The sequence below is a fragment of the Microcaecilia unicolor genome, chromosome 2 (genome assembly GCF_901765095.1).
Source record: "Microcaecilia unicolor chromosome 2, aMicUni1.1, whole genome shotgun sequence".
Classification (NCBI taxonomy): domain Eukaryota; kingdom Metazoa; phylum Chordata; class Amphibia; order Gymnophiona; family Siphonopidae; genus Microcaecilia; species Microcaecilia unicolor.
Window position 1 is genome coordinate 26,107,521 of NC_044032.1, and position 21,758 is coordinate 26,129,278.

General features: G+C 45.5%; 1 protein-coding gene across 2 annotated transcripts in view; it reads right to left on the reverse strand.

Annotated features, from left to right (window-relative positions):
* DNAI1 (dynein axonemal intermediate chain 1) overlaps window positions 1-21,758 on the reverse strand; it is a 524,712-nt gene that overhangs the window by 219,318 nt on the left and 283,636 nt on the right. The window contains exons 13-15 of one of the 2 annotated variants that reach the window (XM_030192850.1): window positions 19,351-19,598; window positions 5,135-5,224; window positions 331-418 (exon numbers count right to left, since the gene is read on the reverse strand). In XM_030192850.1, coding sequence (XP_030048710.1) covers window positions 331-418; window positions 5,135-5,224; window positions 19,351-19,598 — 426 coding nt within the window. The remainder of the gene's footprint in view (window positions 1-330; window positions 419-5,134; window positions 5,225-19,350; window positions 19,599-21,758) is intronic. The other variant, XM_030192851.1, reaches the window with a different exon arrangement.

Consider the following 21,758-nt stretch of genomic DNA (forward strand, 5'->3'; position numbering starts at 1 on the left):
AGTAGTAGTAGTAGTAATATATATTCAAGTCTCTTCACATATATCTTTTGGCTCAAACTCAATACCCTTTTTGTTGGCTTCTCCTGAACAGCTTCAAGACATCAACAGACTTGAAGCTGTTCACAGGAAGGCAAAAAAAAGCACCAGCAGGTAGTTTTTCAATTTGATTTTCAGCTAGGGTCCTTCGTGAGCTTTTAATGATAAACCTAAGAGCCTATATGATACTTTCAAAGGTCAATAGAAAGCACGTTCCCTTTTGGTTCCTACGAGTGAATGATTAGAGCTTTGGTGTCAGGAATTAACTGCCAGCGGAGTGGTTAAAAATCTTACCAATCACATGCAGCCGCAGTGCCTCTGGTTTATCTGTTGTAGTTCCTTCAACTGTCATGTGGATGATATCAGTATACACCAGCTCATTCTGCAAAAGGAGATTTCAATTGAAATCATTCAAATAATAATAATTCAGACTTTGAACTAAAAATCACTCCATAACAGATGCCTTCAGTTTATATTTTTATCTCGTAGACTGCTTTGTGTGACTTGATTTTCCTCTTGGAGAGTGGTCTAGAAGTGTGATAAGTAAGAGTGCTATTTTTAAGGAAAGTCAAGAACTACGTATAAAATACTACTACTACTAATCATTTCTATAGCGCTACTAGATGTACGCATCGCTGTACACATTACCTTCAGGTACTTTTCCTGTCCCTAGAGGGCTCACAATCTAAGTTTTTGTATCTGGGACAATGGAGGGCCAAGTGACCCGCCAAGGCCACAAGGAGCCGCAGTGGTAATCGAACCCAGGTTGCCAGGATCCATGCCTTCTAAACAGGATTCATCTGTGTTTATCCCATGCATTCCTGAATTCAGCCACCATTCCTATCTCCACCACCCCCCGTGGAAGGGCATTCCAGGCATCCACCACCCTCTCCTTGAAAAAGTAGTTCCTCACATTATTCTTGAGTCGGTGTGTCTCCCCTCCCCCCTGCAACCTTAGTTCTACCACCTTCCTGTCTCTGGAAAAGATTTGTTTGTAGATTTAATACCTTTCAAATATTTGAATGTCTGTATTATATCACCCCTGTCTCTCCTTTCCTCCAGGGTATAAAGATAAATAAATAAAGATATATATAGTACCAGTTACAGCACCAGTGTCTGCAGGATGCTATCACCACAGCACAGTGACTAAACAAATAACTGTATTAAGGAGGGTTATGTCCCTAATGTGGGTTATTTGCTCCTTAATGCATGTTAAAGGGCAAGGAACGCATCGAATTCAAGATCTGCACGATCGTACACAAGATCATTCACGCAGATGCCCCACTGTCCATGTTCAACCTTGTGGACCTACTGCCCAGAAATGCCAAGAGATCAGCCTGCAAATTCCTCAATCTGAACTTCCCCAGCTGTAAAGGACTTAACTATACGCAGGCATACGCCACTATCTTCTCCTACAGAAGTACACAGATATGGAATGCGCTACCCCCAGCCATAAAAACCATGGACAATCTAAGCAACTTTCGCAAATCTCTGAAGACACATCTCTTTAATAGAGCCTACAAAAAGACCCCTTAAAGACACAAATCACCTCCTAAACTATCCTATTCTAACACCATCTTCTCTAACTCCTCATCCATCTTCTGCTTACTTTTGATTGTATCCAATATCCTGTCATGACTTTGTCATAACAACACTCTGTAAGCCACATTGAGCCTGCAAATAGGTGGGAAAATGTAGGGTACAAATGCAACAAATAAATAAATAAATAATACATGTCATTATTGCGGTTTAGGCAGTAATGAGACACAGAGCATGTAAATGCATGCAAAACAGCTCAATACTATGTAAACTGAATAACGCAGCTTATGATCAACAGCATAAGCCACATTATTCCCGAAAAAATACTGCTAGCTGACAAAATGGCCAGCCAAACTACTGATGCCCCATATCACAACCCCCCTGCCGATGTCCCCCTGAATATAAGAGCCCTCCTGATGACCCCCTGCTCTGAGGACCCTCCCCATCACCCAAAGCACCCTCCCACCCTGCCATAGTCCCCTCAGGGCCTACTTTTACTAATCTCTGGTGACAGGATCAGGGTAGGAGCCAGACAGAGTTGCACTTGCTTCTTGCCAGTGCTGGGTTCAAATTGGGGCGTAGCCAGACAACAGATTCTGGGTGGGCCTAGGCAAGAAGTGGGTGGGCACCAAGTGTTCTTCACCTCCACCACCACCACCAAACAAATATCTCAGCTGGCGAGAAAACACTTCTTTCCACCTTGGCTTACCATCAAAGGGAAGTCTTCAGCTGATTGAGCTTGGGATCTCCACCAGCTACCACTAAACGTATGCTACTGTTGGGTGGGCCTGAACCCTAAGTGGGTGGGCCCTGGCCCACCCAGGTCCACCCATGGCTACGCCACTGGTTCAAAATGGCACCAACAACCCCCTACTCTTAGTCTTGGGTCAAGCTGCCATTTGCTTTTATAAAGAAGTTTGACCTCTAGCAGTAGTACTGTGAGACACCACTAGGGGTCACTGGCACCATTTTGAACTCGGCACCAGCAACAGGCAAGAACGACTGGGGATCACTCCTACCTCAACTTCAGTGGGAAATCAAGTTTGGTAAAGCCTAACATTGTAGGCATTATAAAACATTAATCAGAAATGTAACACTCTGAGCAAACAGATGAATTTCAGAGTGGTCTGTACCTCAGACCAGATTTGTGTTTATTTAATTGATTTATTTGGGAGCGGCAGCAGTAATACCAATAATAATAGCAGGCTATGAGACATGGAAGGACAAAGGAAAGAATTGGGCTTCATCTCATAGAAAGCCATAATGATTCTTCTGTGAAAATTTGGCAAAGCCTTTCTAAGAAAAACAGCTTCTATGAACTGGCAAATTTTTATTAAAACCCAAAGTCAAAAGGTCCCAAGTGAAGTAATATTTTGGGAAGTATATGCAGAAGTCACACAAATCAAATGAGAGGGTCGATATTCAACGCGTTTTAAGGAGGCAGGAGAGCTTCCTACCTGCTTATAGCTCCCTCTGCAGGCCAGCCACCAATATAGAGTGGCATTTAACTGGGCAGTGCTGCTGAATATCGGCACTAACCAGCGATTTTCAAAATGGGCTGGAGCGAGGCATTCCAAGAGCAGAGTCGGGGAGGAGTGTGCAGCTATGCGGATGCTGGCAGTATTCCAGGGGTGGTGGGGGGGAGGGCGTGTAAGGGGACAGACTTGAGACTGAGAGGCATTCCAGTGTGTGGAGAAGGGAACAGACAAGGTATGGCTAGAGAGGGAAGGCAGCAATGGAGTGAGAGCTGAAAGTCATAGTTGGGGTAGGGCTGGGGAGAGTGGGGGGGGGGGGGTGCCTCACAGTAGTTTCCAAAGTTGGCTCTAAGTTTGAATATTCCTACTCCTGTTCTCTGCTTTGTTCCACTTGTTCCGAATCCTCCCTTGCTCCTCACTCCCTACTCCTCCCAGCCTACACTACTTGCTCGCCCAGTACTAACTGCCACTATACTACTCGCCGCCACTCTCAAACCCACAAAATGGCATACCCTGGGGGCAGTGGTTTGCAGTGGCGGGCAGTGTAGCAGCAGAACAGGCCAATCATGATCCTCCTCACATGATGGTATCATGCAAGGGGGCGGGGATGAGAAGCAAGACCATCGTTTGGCTTGGAATCACTGGGAGGCGGTGCATCAGGGAGGAGGGACATGCAGCAGAATGGGAGGAGGGGGGATGGAATCCAGCAGTAAATCCTTGGTAAAGCAGTAGTCTTTACCACGGTTTGCCGCAGCTCACACCGGTTGAAAAACACTGGGTTAGTGCCACTGAAAATGACCGGTTAATGCCTAATGCAAAACTGGCTATTTTAGGGGAGGTCCGTGGCAGAGTTGACACTTGGCTGGTTAAGTCCTGATATTCAGCACTTAACCAGCCAAGGTCACCACATAAACAGGACCACATAAGAATCAGTCCTATCTTTACACGGTGCTCCATAGCCAGTTAGACTTGGACTAGATTCTATATATCAGGCCTAAAAATATCAGCGCCAAAATGAAATATGTCCAGGCGTATTGTGTAAACTAAACCTAAATTTAGGCATAATTTGCAGCATAAGCTGAAATTTCTGCGGAAATTTATAGAATACGCCAAGCACCCATCTGCAGAATTACAATTAGTTGTGGGCAGCTACGACAAATAAACCTTGGTGTAAATGCCGACGCCTAAATTACACGTGGACCAGGTGTATTCTAGAACCATGTGCATAGATTTTACAAATGCCCATGGCCCGCCCATTCCACGCCCGTGGCCACACACCCTTTTCAACTATGCAACTTAGAATTTACGAGCATCGTGTTATAGAATATGCTTAGACAGTTCTGCGTTGAAATTCTAATTAATGCCAATTAGTGTCAATGATTGCTTGTCAAGGGGAAATTATCGGTGCTGACTGGCTTGTTAACTAATTAAGTTGCACGCGCAAACCCGGAATATGGCTGGATTTGCAAGCGCAACTTAAGTCGAACTATATAGAATCTCAGGGTTAATGGGCTATGTTTTAACTGGCTCTGGAAACTCGGAAATTTAATGCCAGAGTCCGGACATGGCCCAGCATTGAATTTCTGAGCATAATGCCGGCAGCAGTCAGCGTAATGCTGAGCACCACTAAATATCAGCCCCTCAATATCTAAATTCAGCAGGAGAATAATCTCCGCTCCATGGATAAATCCTTCTTATCTGTTCCCTTCTCCACTACTGCCAACTCCAGATTTCGCGCCTTCTGTCTCGCCTCACCCTACGCCTGGAATAAACTTCCTGAGCCCCTACGTCTTGCCCCATCCTTGGCCACCTTTAAATCTAGACTGAAAGCCCACCTCTTTAACATTGCTTTTGACTCGTAACCACTCGCCTCCACCTACCCTCCTCTCCTCCTTCCTGTACACATTAATTGATTTGATTACTTTATTTTTTGTCTATTAGATTGTAAGCTCTTTGAGCAGGGACTGTCTTTCTTCTATGTTTGTGCAGTGTTGCGTACGCCTTGTAGCGCTATAAAAATGCTAAATAGTAGTAGTAGTAGTGGTTAGGATGCAGACAGTTTTATGTTTTTTTTTAACGTTTACCTTAATTAAAGTCCATGATACCACTCGGCCATCTGAGGAGAGGGAGTAAAAGTTCAAATTATTGTCCATGTCGTTTTTCTGCCACTTCACCTGAGAAACATACAAAGAGAAGCATGCAAAGTTCAGTAGGAATAAGTGAATTTGTTCGCATTGCAAAAATGGTGATTTATGTGGTAATTGTGTTAGTTCACTTTTAAAGCCAACACAGAGAGGGTCCAAGGTACAGAACAAAGTCCAACTAGCAAAGAAAAATCACTAGGAGCCTTCAAAATTGGGACACAGATCCTTTAATCATATAACTTGAACATCAATCTTTCTTTAATGACCCGACATGGGCCGTGTTTCCGTTAAATTTTGATCAAAAATGGTCTCTGGAGTATAACACTTTCCGGACAATATTCAGCCCGAGGGAGGCAAGCTGGCTAAGTGCCTTGATCGACGCTGAGCCAGATATTCAATGCTGAACTGTTTCCGGTGACTGGCATTGAATATGGGGGGGGGAGGTGTTTGGGTTTTGGCCGTCATAAATTTAACCAGCCAAGTTAATATTCAGCGCTGGCTGGATAAGTTTATAATGGCCAAAGACAGAACTGCTATTTAGGCGGTCTGATTTGGCTGCTAAACTTAGCTGGTGAAGCGCAGCTAGCCAGTTATATCGCGTGATATGGACGGTTAGCCGCTAAGGGAGAGATTCTATATATGGCACCTGAAAAAAATCGGTGCTGAAATCAGTGTCGACCAAGCATATTCTAGAATCAGTGACTAGATTTAGGCGCCGATTATAGAATACATTTAGTTGATATTTGAGCGCCTAAATCTATGTGCATCCATTTACACCAACGAAAATGTGGCGTAAATCCCAGAGCGTAGATTTAGGCGCACTGGGCCATATTCTATAACTAGGCGCATACATTTTGGAATGTGTATGAGATGACCATTTCCCCCACCCATAACCATGCCCCTTTTTCCCTACGCACATTAGAAAGTTTGGCGCACATCATTACAGAATACGCTTAGCAAGTTGTGTGCCTAAATTCTAATCCGTGCCAATTAATGCTCATTATTGTTTGTTAAGTGCTGTTATCAGGGCTCATTAGCTTGTTAAATTACGTGCATTATTATAGAATCTATGCCAATATTGGCGCCAATCTCTAGGCAAGCTATAAAGAATCCAGAGGTATGTGCTAATATTCAGTGGAGATCACCGGCTATCACGTACTGAATATTAGCGCTTAGCCAGCTAAGTGCTATTTAACTGGCCAGGAGTCATTCCTGGCCAGTTAAATAGCGTTGAATATTGGCCGGCTTGTATTTTTGCTTGTCCTTCCTTGTTTGATAATCTAATTTTGAAGAGTTTTTTCTCTTGCAAATTTTGTTGCTTCAATATAATGATGGATTCTCACCCATTCCTTCCATTTGTTGGAGAACTTGTCCAAGTTTTCTTTGTGGTGAGGCAAGGTTAGGAAACCCCACCAGAAGGAGAGACAATAGGAAAACCGAAACCCTAGAACCACTTGGTAAGCAGTGTTGCCGGATGTCAAAAATTATTCCAGCCCCAAAATAGCACAATATTAATATAAATATTAATGTCAATATGAATATTAATAAGGTAATTGTAATCATAATCAGCAGAATCAGCATAATTAGCACAATCAGCACCATAATCAGTAGCAGCATCACATAAGTACATAAGTAATGCCATACTGGGAAAAGACCGGGTCCATCGAGCCCAGCATCCTGTCCACGACAGCGGCCGATCCAGGCCAAGGGCACCTGGCAAGCTTCCCAACGTACAAACATTCTATACATGTTATTCCTGGAATTGTGGATTTTTCCCAAGTCCATTTAGTAGCGGTTTATGGACTTGTTCTTTAGGAAACCGTCCAACCCCTTTTTAAACTCTGCTAAGCTAACCGCCTTCACCACTTTCTCCGGCAACGAATTCCAGAGTTTAATTATACATTGGGTGAAGAAACATTTTCTCTGATTTGTTTTAAATTTACTACATTGTAGTTTCATCGCATGCCCCCTAGTCCTAGTATTTTTGGAAAGCGTGAACAGACGCTTCACATCCACCTGTTCCACTCCACTCATTATTTTATATGCCTCTATCATGTCTCCCCTCAGCCGTCTCTTCTCCAAGCTTGAATAGCCCTAGCCTCCTTAATCTTTCTTCATAGGGAAGTCGTCCCATCCCCGCTATCATTTTAGTCGCCCTTCTCTGCACCTTTTCCAATTCTACTATATCTTTCTTGAGATGCGGCGACCAGAATTGAACACAATACTCAAGGTGCGGTCGCACCATGGAGCGATACAACGGCATTATAACATCCTCACACCTGTTTTCCATACCTTTGCTAATAATACCCAACATCCTATTTGCTTTCCTAGCCGCAGCAGCACACTGAGCAGAAGGTTTCAGTGTATTATCGACGACGACACCCAGATCCCTTTCTTGGTCCATAACTCCTAACGTGGAACCTTGCATGACGTAGCTATAATTCGGATTCTTTTTTCCCACATGCATCACCTTGCACTTGCTCACATTAAACGTCATCTGCCATTTAGCCGCCCAGTCTCCCAGTCTCGTAAGGTCCTCTTGTAATTTTTCACAATCCTGTCGCGATTTAATAACTTTGAATAACTTTGTGTCATTAGCAAATTTAATTACCTCGCTAGTTACTCCCATCTCTAAATCATTTATAAATATATTAAAAAGCAGCGGTCCTAGCACGGACCCCTGAGGAACCCCACTAACTACCCTTCTCCATTGTGAATACTGCCCATTTAACCCCACTCTCTGTTTCCTATCCTTCAAGCAGTTTTTAATCCACAATAGGACATTTCCTCCTATCCCATGACCCTCCAATTTCCTCTGTAGCCTTTCATGAGGTACCTTGTCAAACGCCTTTTGGAAATCCAGAAACACAATATCAACCGGTTCCCCTTTGTCCACATGTTTGTTTACTCCTTCAAAGAATTGAAGTAAATTGGTCAGGCAAGATTTCCCCATACAAAATTAGAATAAATTCATCATCCATACATCCACCCACCCACAAGACAAAAACAGCAAGTTCCCACCAAAAACCATCTTTCTCTTTTGATCTAGGCACAGGAAAAAAAAGATTTTACGTTCTTCCAGATTTCAACCTAAATCATGTTCAATGTGGGATAAAAATGTAGTAAATAAGTAAATAAATAGAAAGAAACTCTGAATGTTGAGCACCTGACCTAATTCTCATAACATGATGTCTGGTTTAGTGGCCCTTTACCAGGAGAAAAAACATCTTTTCACGATACAACACATGCTGCTAGGGTGTCCCTCTAACCAGCCCCTCCAAATGACACACTAATTACGATTTACAACAAATTATTACTCTGCCTATGAAAAGTTATACTTTCTCTGTGTACATCCGTATGTTGCACAAGCTGATATGTTTGAAAATATAAGTGAGATTAAATAAAAATGCTACCAACAGTGAAGCAAGACAACGTGGATGCAGCAGCTCATAGCTCTGTTCCAGCTCCCTCCCCCTCCTCCATCCCAGCTCCCGAACTAACTCACTGCGCTTTCTGCCTCTGTCCTCCTCTCTGGTGGCAGCCGCGGGTCCCCCTCTCCTGATGATCTGCTCTCTGACTCCAGACTGGAGAGATCAGGAGGGGGCCCGCCACCAGAGCATCCGGCGTCTGTCTGTCTCCTGCCCCTCGTCTCCTCTGACCTCTGGCTGAGTGAGAAATAACTTAAGTGCGGCGTGGCTGCGCAGGCCATGAGAGGAGAGTACTGAGAAAAAAAGGAACGTGATCTGCGGTGCGGTGAGGCAGCGTTTAAAAGGGCCAGATCTCGCCTCCAATTAGGACCAATAGGAAGGCAGCAGTAAATGAAGAGCCAACCTGCGGGCAGAGGTGATTAAAAAAAACTTAACCCGTACAAAAATAGCTCAAAAAGCCGCGACTCGCGAGCATTAAAAAAACCTCCAAAAAGAGGAACGGGAAATAGCTCGATTCTGTGGTTTTACTGTGGAACTGACAACTTTAAACTGAAGGAAGAGGTCCAAGACCTGTAGCATACTCCAGGAGGGGGAATCAGGAAGAATCCCTTAGAGAAAGGGTGGCTGTTCCTATCACTGACTTCCAGTTCTAGGAAGCAGGGCCCATGCCTACTCGTTGCTGTACATCCAGGGTGGTTCTCAGGAACAGCTGGTGTCGTTGAACAGGCGGTGCCTGTGAGGGAGGGCAGAACAGGCTTTCTGAAGAACTGTCTTCCCTCACAGGCACTGCCTGGGATAGCCCACATTTCCCTTCTGTTCAAGGACTCCAGGCTGCTCCCTAGAACTGCCCAGGCTGCATAACAGCAAGCTGGCATGGGCCCTTATCCTAAAAATTGGAGGTCAGTGGTGAGAGTCAGTAGGTGGCACTCACATCCAAAATTCCAGGGTGGCCAAAAGTTCTGTGCCATGACAGCAGTGCAGAAATGCCAGTGCCGAAACAGCAGTGCTGAAAACTCACATACCGAAGATTGCATCTAATTATGTTGAATGGAATGTTATCACATACAAATTGTAAATTAAGTTAAAAAAGATAAAACTGCAAAATAAACTATTCACTGGGGTCACAGTGCATCCCACTAGATGCTAGCATTTCACTGCAGCACAGATGAATCTGTAGTGAAGAACACATGAAACATGCAACCCACCTTCTCACAGAATTATGTACGATAGTGTAAGTTTCAATTAAGTTTGGCAGTTTTAATGTTGATGATTTAGCTTTCAATCTCTAATGACTTCTTTTCCTATCGGTGTGGTATATGAATTCCCTTATATTCAATGTTCTGGCTTGATTTATGTGAATTACAAAGTGTATGCTTTACGTAATAGAAAAACAGGATAGACAACACACTGATGTACTACTACTACTACTTAACATTTCTAGAGCGCTACTAGGGTTACGCAGCGCTGTACAAATTAACAATTAAGGACGGTCCCTGCTAAGGACGAAATGTCAAGTTGGGGTAGATAAGTTTTCCTGAGAAGAGGTGAAGTGGTTAGGTGCCGAAGGCGATATTGAAGAGGTGGGCTTTGAGCACTGATTTGAAGATGGGTAGGGAGGGGGCACGGCGTATGGGCTCAGGGAGTATGGGTGCAGCTAGTCTCACGTAGGAAACTACAATGTGCTCTCAGGAAACATCAAGCATATTATTCTGCAATAAGGCAGCACAATAGATGTAGAATAAATAGGAATTCTAGGAGCTATCTTTTGTTACTAACACAGGGGTCCTTTTACAAAGGTGCGCTGAAAAATGGCTTGCGGTAGTGTAGGCGCGGGTTTTGGGCGCGCACCAACCCATTTTTCAGCGAACCTGTAAAAAAAAACCCTCCTTTTTAAAATTTTTGCCAAAAATGGACGTGCGGCAAAATCAAAATTTGTGCTCGTCCATTTGGGTCTGAGACCCTACCGCCAGCTACTGAACTAGTGGTAAAGTCTCACGCGGTAACTGGGCGGTAATGACCTATGTGCCACAAATGCCACAGTTCTTGTACCAAGTGGAGCGCTGCTGAGCCCGGTACTCGGACCAGGTTCTGCTTGGCGGCTGGACAACCCCGGGTTTCACCTGCGCTGACCGCCGTTCCCCAGAGGTTGAGCACCTAGGTGCGGGCGGCCTGCAGGGCTTACGAGATGGAGCAGGAAGCGGGGTGATGAACGTGACGGCCAGACAGGCAGCAGGCAAGAGAGTGATCCAGGTACAGGCAGAGTCAGTAGGCAGGCAGCAGGTCAAGAGAGCAGTGGCGTTCCTAGAGGGGCTGACACCCGGGCAGGATCGCCGATGCGCCCCGCCCCCCCGGGTGCGACCCCCCCCCCACCCCAGCGAAAGAAACCTCCCCTGGTGCACGCCGCTGGGGGGGGGGGTGGCACACGCCGGTCAGCGTCGTTCGTTTCCATGCTCCTTCCTGTTCCAGGGCAGAGGGAGCATAGAAACGAACGACGCTGACTGGCGCGCAGCACCCCCCCAGTGGCGTGCACCCAGGGCGGACCGCCCCCACCGCCCCCCCCCCTTGGTACACCACTGCAAGAGAGTAATCCAGGTACAGGCAAGGTCAGGAGGCAGGCAGCAGACACAAGAGTAATCCAGGTACAGGCAGAGTCAGTAGGCAGGCAACAGACACGAGAGTAATCCAGGTACAGGCAAGGTCAGGAGGCAGGCAGCAGACACAAGAGTAATCCAGGTACAGGCAGAGTCAGTAGGCAGGCAACAGACACGAGAGTAATCCAGGTACAGGCTAAATCAGCAACGAAGAACAAAGTAGAGGAGAAGCACACTACTGAGCAAGTAACACCTACCAAAGTAGAAGCCGAAGCAAGGAGTCTAGAGAGAGCTCAGCTGATAAAGTGCTGGCGTCTGACATCAGCAGGGAGAAGGGGCACAGCCATAGGTCAAGAGCAGGGGAAGGAGGAACCAGAAGACCAATAGGAGAGAAGCAAGGGAAGCCAGGCAGAGGAAGAGCAGACCCAGGTGGGTGGAAGCAAAGCAATCAAGGAGCCTGCAGCCAGAGAAGAACCACACACACATGACTCAGGGCTGTGCCAGTCAAGTGTGTGTGTCGACGGGACCCTGCGCAGCCCGAGGACGCCGCTTGCGTTGAGGTAGGGGACATGACAGCGCGTCCGATATGCGCATCCGAAAATAAAAATTATGTAGCGGATGCGTGCCAAGAAATGAAATTACCACAAGAGCCACGCGGTAGCTGTGCGGTAACTCCATTTTGGCACACATTGGGCATGCATAGATGCTTACGTTGCTTAGTAAAAGGGCCCCACAAAGAGCCATAACATCCCCAGAGCATACCTCTGTCTCCAGATCATCAACAGCACACCTACACATCACAGAATTACAAAGGATGAAGCTTAATTTGCATAAAGAAAAAAAATCACAACAAATTACCATTCTTTGTACCTGAGATATAAACCTTCAATGGCCTCCTGGAAATTGCTGTGCTGTCTTTGTTCTCTGCCACCAGAGGGACAGTCAAGCTAACACCTTGAAACCCACCAACTGCATCCTCCATTCCTCTTACTATGTTATCAGCTAGGCTGCCCTCTTCCTGGCATGACTGCAGCTAGCTTATGCTGTGTAGCCACTGCATGTCATTCAGCACTGCAACACTCAGCAGCAGGGCAAACAGGTTTGCACCAGTACCAACCCAACCCAATTTCTGCTCCATCTGAACTATTCAGCAGAAGGGGATCCTCTCTCCTTCCAGACAGGGGCGTAGCCAGACACCCAAATTTGGGTGGGCCTGGGCCCAAGATGGGTGGGCAGAAGAACTCTGCCTTGTCCCACAAGTGATTTGGTCTCTCCCTCTCTTGCCTGCATGCCATATGGTCTCTCAAACATCCGCCCTTCCCTGAATACCTTTTAAATAGCAGATTTTCACCAACAGCGAGCAGCAACTAATACACACTGCTCATGCTGGCCCCACAGTCTTTCCTCTGATGCAACTTCCTGTTTCCGCATAGGCGCGAATACATCAGAGGGAAGGCCTCGGGGCCGGTGCGAACAGTATGTATCAGTCGCTGCTTGCTGCAGGCAGAGATCTGCTATTTAAAAGGTATGCAGGAGGGACAGCTGGGAGTTTTCGGCTGGTGGGGCTTGAGAATCCCTGCCAGCCACATTATAGATGTGCTGCTACTGGGTGGGCCTGAACCCAAAGTGGATGGGCCGGGGCCCACCCTTGGCTACGCCACTGCTTCCAGAGCTTCATATCCTCTGCGATATGCTCCTGTTTGTATCTATTATCCATTCTCATCAACAACCTTTGCTTGAGTATCCCAGCATAGCCCTGGAGCAGTCTCCTAACATCTTTATACCCTCAACATGAAACTGCAGCTTTCCATTTTATTCTAACTCAAAAGTCACGTCCAATTTACCAGGAAGGAATAAAGTCCTGGCTGATGTAGGCAACTTTGCTTTCCCCAAAGACAAGCAAGTTACCATTTCACAGCAGTGGAACTCTCTAGATAAGGGGTGCCTTCACCCTAAAATGAAAGAATAACCCATTAGCTTCTTATTCACTGTAGGATATAGTTTGAGGTCCTGACTTTAGTGCACAAAGAGGGGCATTTTCACTATGACGTCTAAGTCCAACTTTGGATGTTTTGCAAAAAATGTCCAAAATCTGAATAGGAAAGAAAGTCATTTCATTTTTATTACATTTGCACCCCGTGCTTTCCCACTCATGGCAGGCTCAAGGCGGCTTACATATTATATACAGGTACTTATTTGTACCTGGGGCAATGGAGGGTTAAGTGACTTGCCCAGAGTCACAAGGAGCTGCCTGTGCCTGCAGTGGGAATCGAACCCAGTTTCCCCAGGACCAAAGTCCACCACTCTAACCACTAGGCCATTCTAGATGGAATGTTGAGATTCTGTTGCTACTATTTGAGATTCTACATGGAATGTTGCTACTATTTGAGATTCTACATGGAATGTTAATGTTGCTATTCCACTAGCAACATTGCATGTAGCCTTTGCACATCAGCAACCCGCGCAGGCTTCTGTTTCTGTGAGTCTGACGTCCTGCACGTATGTGCAGGACGTCAGACTCACAGAAGCAGAAGCCTGCGCGGATGCACGAGGACAGGCTTCTACATGGAATGTTGCTACTATTTTTTTTTCTTACATTTGTACCCCACGCTTTCCCACTCATAGCAGGTTCAATGCGGCTTACATATTATATACAGATACTTATTTGTACCTGGGGGCAATGGAGGGTTAAGTGACTTGCCCAGAGTCACAAGGAGCTGCCTGTGCCTGCAGTGGGAATCGAACCCAGTTCCCCAGGACCAAAGTCCACCACTCTAACCACTAGGCCACTCCTCCACTCAAAAAGGAAAAAGGTCTATCTTTTTTTTTTTTTTTCAAAAATACTATGTTTGAACAAGGTTTTGTGCTTTGGACATTTTGTTTTTTGGTGCAGGATCAGGCAATTAGCCCTTGAAGTTGATTCTCTTGAATCTGAAGTACAGACAGTGGAAAGTATGGAAATGGCCTCAATTAAGGAAAAGAATGTTGTTGCAAAATGTTTGGAATACTTGGAGAACCAGTCTAAAAGACTTAATTTGAGCCTCCTGAGCTTTCCAAAGTCTCTTTTATTACCTGCATTGGAAATGTTTAAGAAATGTATGGTGGATGTTTTAAATATGTCTTCTGATGCTTCACCACCACCTATCACCAAGCCTCAGTATATTGCAAACCCTAGGATTTCTGATGGGTTGGCTGCTCAGCCTAGAGGTGAAGGGGACCTAAATTTAACAGCTTCTTTGGAATCGTCCCTGGAGGTTATTACCCAGAGGACTACATTAGTGGTGACTTTCGCCTTTGATCCTGACCGTAATTCTGAACTAAAGTTTTCCTTTCGACACATGAAACTTTGTTTATGGGTTCAAAAGTAAGGGTGTTTTCTGATTTGAAAAGAGGAACACAGGCAAGGCGTAAGGCCTTCCTGGCCTTGTGGTCCAGGGTTCAAGCTAGTTCTGTGTTACATTTTCCTTGTAATTGTATAATATTGGTCAAGAGTAAACAATTTCATTTTTTTGAGCCCAACTGGAAGAATTTTTGAACGCCAGAGAAGAAATGCATGTTAAAATGTAGTTCCTAACGTTCACTGTTAGAAGGTGGCTGAAGTAAACAGGTGGGAGGGATGTATCTCCTGAAAGCATTTAATCTTTTTTTTCTTTCCTATTTCCTTTATCTTGGATCTGATTACTTCTTATAGTGGAAGAAGATTAGAAGTCATTCCAGAAATATTGATTACTTGTATTTTTCTGAGCATCATTTTGTATCCTGGTATTGTGATACTATTTGGATATTGTATATTAATTTACAAATTAAATTTAAAAAAATTGAGGTCTTTTTTTAAACCTTACTTTCCTCTGCCATTTTCAGGGTTAGAATACTACCCAAAACCTTATTTGCTTCTCTATAACCTCCCACCTAGACTACTGCAATTGCTCCACATGGATCTGAAGTTGACAGATCTCTCACCAAAGCAGAATGTTCAAAATTCAGTGACACAACTTATCTTCATCTGACACCAATATGACCATGTAACTCCTCTCCTTGAACGACTATCAGGCTTACTTTCGAAAGAGAAGGGTGCCCATCTTTCGATACAAATCGGGAGATGGGCGTCCTTCTCCCAGGGTCGCCCAAATTGGCATAATCAAAAGCCAATTTTGGGTGTCCTCAACTGCTTTCCGTCGCGGGGATGACCAAAGTTCACGGGGGTGTGTCGGAAGCATAGCGAAGGTGGGACTGCGGTGTGCTTAACACATGGGTGTCCTCGGCCGATAATGGAGAAAAAGAAGGGCGTCCCTGATGAACACTTGGGCGACTTTACCTGGTCCAGTTTTTCTTACGACCAAGGCACGAAAAAATGCCCGAGCTGACCAGATGACCACCGGAGGGAATCGGGGATGACCTCCCCTTACTCCCCCAGTGGTCACTAACCCCCTTCCACCCTCAAAAAAAATTTTAAAATATTTTTCCAGCCTCTATACCAGCCTCAAATATCATACTCAGCTCCATGACAGCAGTACGCAGGTCCCTGGTGCAGTTTTAGTGGGTACTGCAGTGCACTTCAGGTAGGCGGACCCAGGCCCATCCCCCCTACCTGTTATACTTGTGGTGGCAAATGTGAGCCCTCCAAAACCCACCACAAACCCAGTGTACCCACATCTAGGTGCCCCCCTTCATCCCTAAGGGCTATGGTAATGGTGTACAGTTATGGGGAGTGGGATTTTGGGGGCTCAGCACACAAGGTAAGGGAGCTATGCACCTGGGAGCTTTTTCTGAAGTCCACTGCAGTGCCTCCTAGGGTGCCCGGTTGGTGTTCTGGCATGTCAGGGGGACCAGTGCACTACCAATGCTGGCTCCTCCCACAACCAAATGGCTTAGATTTGGTTGTTTCTGAGATGGGCATCCTCGGTTTCCATTATCGCCGAAAATAGGGGACGACCATCTCTAAGGATGACCTAAATGTTGAAATTTGGGCGTCCCCAACCGTATTACCGAAACGAAAGATGGCCGCCCATCTTGTTTCGATAATACGGGTTTCCCTGCCCCTTTGCAGGGACATCCCGCGAGGATGTCCTCAGGAAAACTTGGGCGCCCAGTTTGATTATGCCCCTCCACATTAGCTCCCCATCTGATTCAGCATAAAATTCAAACTACTTGTTCTAGGCTATAAAAGCATTCTCTCTTCAGCTCATTACCTCTCATCCCGAACTTAATTCAGACGGCAAGCCACTGTTATGCATGCCCTTCTTTTCCATTGCTAAATATTGATTCTGTGTCTTCAGGCTGGCACACCAAATGCCTGGTATAGTCTTCCCGAGCACATACGCTCTGTCCCCTCTCTTGCCAGATTCAATCCAGTCTAAAAAAGCACCTATTTGAAGATGGTTTTTAAAACTTAAACCTATCTATATCACACAAGGCCTCCTCTGCGCTTACAAGCTGCTCTCCTACAGGTAGGCCTCATTCCTTGCAGTTGACCTACTGCTTGTGCTTACAAGCTGCTCCCCTAGAGGTAGGCCTCATTCTTGCAGTTGACTCACTGCTTTAACTTAAATGGACTATGTCTTGCCTCGTTTCTTCTCTTTCTTACTAAATCATAAGCTTCATGAAGCAGGAACTATCGTGTGCCTGTAGAATGCTGCACTATACATGTGATAATACTATTGTTCTGATCCTCTCTGACTCTTGGTGTCAACAGATGATTTCCCTGTGCCTTCTAAGCACACAGCTTCTACCATAGCTCACTACACCCACATGCCTCCAAGTCCTGATGTCTTTCCTCACAGGGCTGTCTGTTGTGCAGATGCCAATGAGGAAACCAAGCAGATCACTGCTGGCTGAGAAATACACTGATCATCCCTGAAACAGGTTTGCTGGTTTGAAAACAAGAAGAGAGAGAGGGAAGCTCATTTGAATGCTATGTGAGTAGGAAGTGAACATGACAAGTGAGCAGGTCAGCCCAAGCATGTTTAATGACAGGAGACAGCATGAGCTTATCTGGTTCATTGTCTGGGCTGAAGCCAGTGGGAGGAGCTTGCCACCATATTAGACAGAACAAAAAATTGCAATTGCTATTGAAAAGAATAGCAAACTTGTGAGGTTTATATTGTTTTATCAAACATCCTAGGTTTTCCATTCTCTATGAGGGGATCGGAGAGAGGGGAATATAAGGGGAGTTGTGTGTGTGTGTGGGGGGGGGGGGGGGGGGGGGGGGGAGGGTTGAGGGAGTATTCGTGGGGTCTGCGAAGAGGTTATATTCAAAATGTATTTGTCAGTGCTCCAGAGCTTCCTTTGTTATTTGCGATGTTGTATTGTGGATTTAGTGCTGCACTATATGCCTTTATTGTTTCTATGATGACAATAAAGATATTTCCAAGTAAAAACAAAAGTAAACGCTTATATGTGGTGCATCTGTGTTTGAGGGACATAGTGGTGAGAGCTCCAGGGTTAGAGAGAACTGTGGGCGGTGAGAGCTAGGGTGCCCCTTGAAATGACACAATGATTATTATTATTATTAGCATTTTGTTTAGTGCTACCAGACGAACGCGGTGCTGAACACCTGATACAAAGAGACAGTCCCTGCTCAAAAGAGCTTACAATCTAAATAATACAGACAGACAAGACAGTTACGGGTGAGGGAAGTAATGGGTGAGAAGGGAGGAAGGGACAAGGGGAGGGCAATTGTGGCTAGGAGCTAAAAGCAGCAGTGAAAAGGTGGGTTTTCAGCATAGATTTGAAATCAGGTAGAGATGGAGCTAGACGTATAGGTGCAGGAAGTCTATTCCAGGCGTAAGGTGCCACGAGAGAAAAGGAGCGAAGCCTGGAGTTAGCAGTGGAGGAGAAGGAGGACGACAAGAGAGACTTGTCCAGTGAGCGGAGTTCACGGGGAGGAATGTAGGGAGAGATGAGAGCGGAGCGGTAATGGGGAGTTGCAGAGTGGATGCATTTAAAGATCAGTACGAGCAGTTTAAACTGAATGTGGAAGCGGACAGGGAGCCAGTGAAGTGACTTGAGGAATGGGCTAGTGTGGGTATAACTATTCTGGTGGAAAACAAGTCGTGCCGCAGAATTTTGGACAGATTGGAGAGGAGAGAGATGGCTGAGTGGAAGACCAGTGAGAAGTAAATTGCAATAGTCCAAGCGAGAGGCGACAAGGGTGTGGATAAGGGTTCTGGTAGCGTATTCAGAAAGGAAGGGGCGAATTTTGGTAATATTGTAGATAAAGAAGCAACAGGTTTTGGTGATCTGTTGAATATGGGCAGAGAAGGAGAGAGAGGAATCAAAGATGACTCCAAGGATACGAGCCAAGGAGACAGGGAGGATGTGAGAGCCATTAACAGAGATAGAGAAAGGGGGGAGAGAGGAGGTGGGTTCAGGGGGAAAAATGAGAAGTTCCGTTTTGGTCATGTTCAGCTTTAGATGGCGTTGAGACATCCAAGCAGCAATGTCAGACAAATTACTACTCTAACTGATGAAAGGTTATTTTGTTGTAATACTTTCTCTATGTACATCCGTATGCTGCACAAGACAGAATATTTCTAATTGTAACTGTGCTTAGAGTAACAATGAACAATGACAATGTGGATACAGCAGCTAATAGTTTGTTTTGTTCTGACCAATATGGCTGGCTGCATTGGGGGGGGGGGGGGGGGGTCAGCTTCAATCTTTTGACGTCATGCCGGCTCCTGTCTTATTAAACCTCCTTGGGTCAGCCTTTCTTAAATTCTTCCTCCCAAGGTCAGCCCCTTTTCCCAAGCTCCTCCTCTGGTATCTCTGAACATCAGCAGGAACTTTCCTGCTGAGGGCTTAAGGTGGGAGCAAGTCCTCAGAGGAGGAAAAGAGAAAACACGGTAGACAAAGACATGAAGCTATGTTAGGCACAACTCTTGGGCACCCTGGCCCAGCATCTTTCATTTGCTTAAATTAGTCAAACAGAATTCATAGTAATTGAACAATAAGGTAAGAAAGAAAAAGTGTCTTCAACATTTTCGGAACGTCATTGCTCATATTTCATTATTCTTATGGGCTCCCATTAATGACCAAACTTTATTAATCAGCAGAAGCTCAGATTAATATTATCTCTGGTATAGAAGTGATAAGTTTCTTTAGTATATGACAGAACTGCAAATGATTAGCCACTGACCTGCCACACAGGGTCTGTGTGTTTGCCTGCGCTAGATGAACTCATATAGTTTGCATGAGAGCTCGGCTTTTTCAAATTGTAGATTGCCACATTGCCATCGTAGAAGCCAACAGCTAAAATGTAAGGATGCTCCTGGTGGATATCCAAGCACATAATTCCAGAATCAGTACCAAAGATGAACTCTGGAAAGGAGGGGTTCTTCATGCTGTACAAAAGTAGCATTCCTTGTCCCTGCTTCAAAAAATCATCTAGACAAAGACAAAATCAAATGCTATAGAATGAATCTTGCAGAGTACATGTACCTCTGTAATAAGGATTTAACGTCATTGAAGGGGTCTTGCTGTTGTCATCTACTAGATTGAGGGCTGGGTCAGAGCTGGTGTAAGAACATAGGGCGCTCTACCCAAACCTTCAGTCTTGTGTTGCATCTCTAACATAGGATATTGTTAGAGACACAAAATAAGATGGTGATCCAACATGTACTGCTCAAAAAGTAAAAAGCAATCGTAAACAATATCCTATAGTGCAAGAGTTCTCAATCCAGTCCTCGGGAAACATCTAGCCAGTTGGGTTTTCAGGATACCCACTATAATACGCAAGAGATAGATCTGCATGCCCTACTTCCATTGTATGCAAATTTATCTCATGCATATTCATTGTGGGTATCCTGAAAACCTGACTGACTGGGTTGAGAACCCCTGCTATAGTGGATCGGAAGCCAATGAAGCAGAGCGCTGTGATCATATTTATGAGTATGACACAAAAACAGATTGCGTATAGTTTATAAAACTTCCCCGTTGGCATTTAAACCCACCCCAATTCATGCATAACTATCAGCTAACTGCTTATATTGACCTGGGGTTCAAAGAAGTGACTGGAGGGAATTCTGCTCACCTCTCTGGTATTCAAAACCAAGTCAAATGGCAAAAAAAAAAAAAATGTTTTGGAGTTCAGCTTCCCCTGGACATGCAGAATTGCAAAATCCTGTACTTACGTATACAAAGGTCCAAGTGATGCCACTGGTTTAGAATATTCCCACTATACAAGCTCAACGCTCTTTACCTCTCTCCATTTGGAAAGCTGACCATCTGATGCTAGTCTCTGTTTTCACAGAAAGGTTATGCCTGCTATCCCCTGGCTTTTACATTTTCTCAGGAGTCCCTCATAAGGCTCTTTGTCATAATCATGGTTTCTTAATAAACACACAAATACAGAACTGGTTTATGAAAAACTCTATTTCCTAAGTCCTGTTCCACTCCTTCTCTGTGTTACTCGGATGGTCCAAAACATTATCCTGTAAACCTGAGTCATCCAAATTAGAATCAAACTTGTAAATAAGGGCATTAATAGAACTAGAGAACATAGTAACATAGATGACGGCAGAAAAAGACCTGCACGGTCCATCCAGTCTGCCCAAGAAGATAAATTCATATGTGCTACTTTTTTTATTTGTACTGTCCTCTTCAGGGCACAGACCATATAAGTCTGGCCAGCACTATCCCCGCCTCCCAACCACCAACCCCGCCTCCCACCACTAGCTCTGGCACAGACTGTATAAGTCTGCCCAGCACTATCCCCGCCTCCCAACTACCAGTCCCGCCTCCCACCACCAGCTCTAGCACAGACAGTATAAGTCTGCCCAGCACTATCCCTGCCTCCCAGCCACCAGCCCTGCCTCCCATCACTGGCTCTGGCACAGACCGTATAAGTCTGCCCAGCACTATCCCCGCCTCCCAACCACCAGCCCTGGCACAGACCGTATAAGTCTGCCCAGCACTAGCCCCGCCTCCCAACCACCAGCCCCTTGATTTGTATCTGTCTTTTTTCAGGGCACAGACCGTATAAGTCTGCCCAACACTAGCCCCGCCTCCCAACCACCTGCTCCGCCTCCCACCACCAGCTCTGGTACAGACCGTATAAGTCTGCCCAGCATTTTCCCCGCCTCCCAACCACCAGCCCCGGCACAGACAGTATAAGTCTGCCCAGCACTAACCCCGCCTCCCAACCACCAGCCCCGCCTCTGCCATCCAACCTCCGCTAAGCTCCTGAGGATCCCTTCCTTCCGAACAGGATTCCTTTATGTTTATCCCACGCATGTTTGAATTCCGTTACCATTTTCATCTCCACCACTTCCCGCGGGAGGGCATTCCAAGCATCCACCACCCTCTCCGTGAAAAAATACTTCCTGACATTCTTCTTGAGTCTGCCCCCCTTCAATCTCATTTCATATACCTCAGTGTCTATCTCATCTGCCCATTCTCCATTCCTGCTACAATATCAGAGTTCACCCGACTCCTGCTTTGCCTAAATGTTTTTAACCTCTTTTTCCTTCAACATAAAAGTCATAAGGTGTTTCTTACAAGAACAAAGTCGAGCATGGTGGCAGCAAGTAAAAGGGTACCAACTCC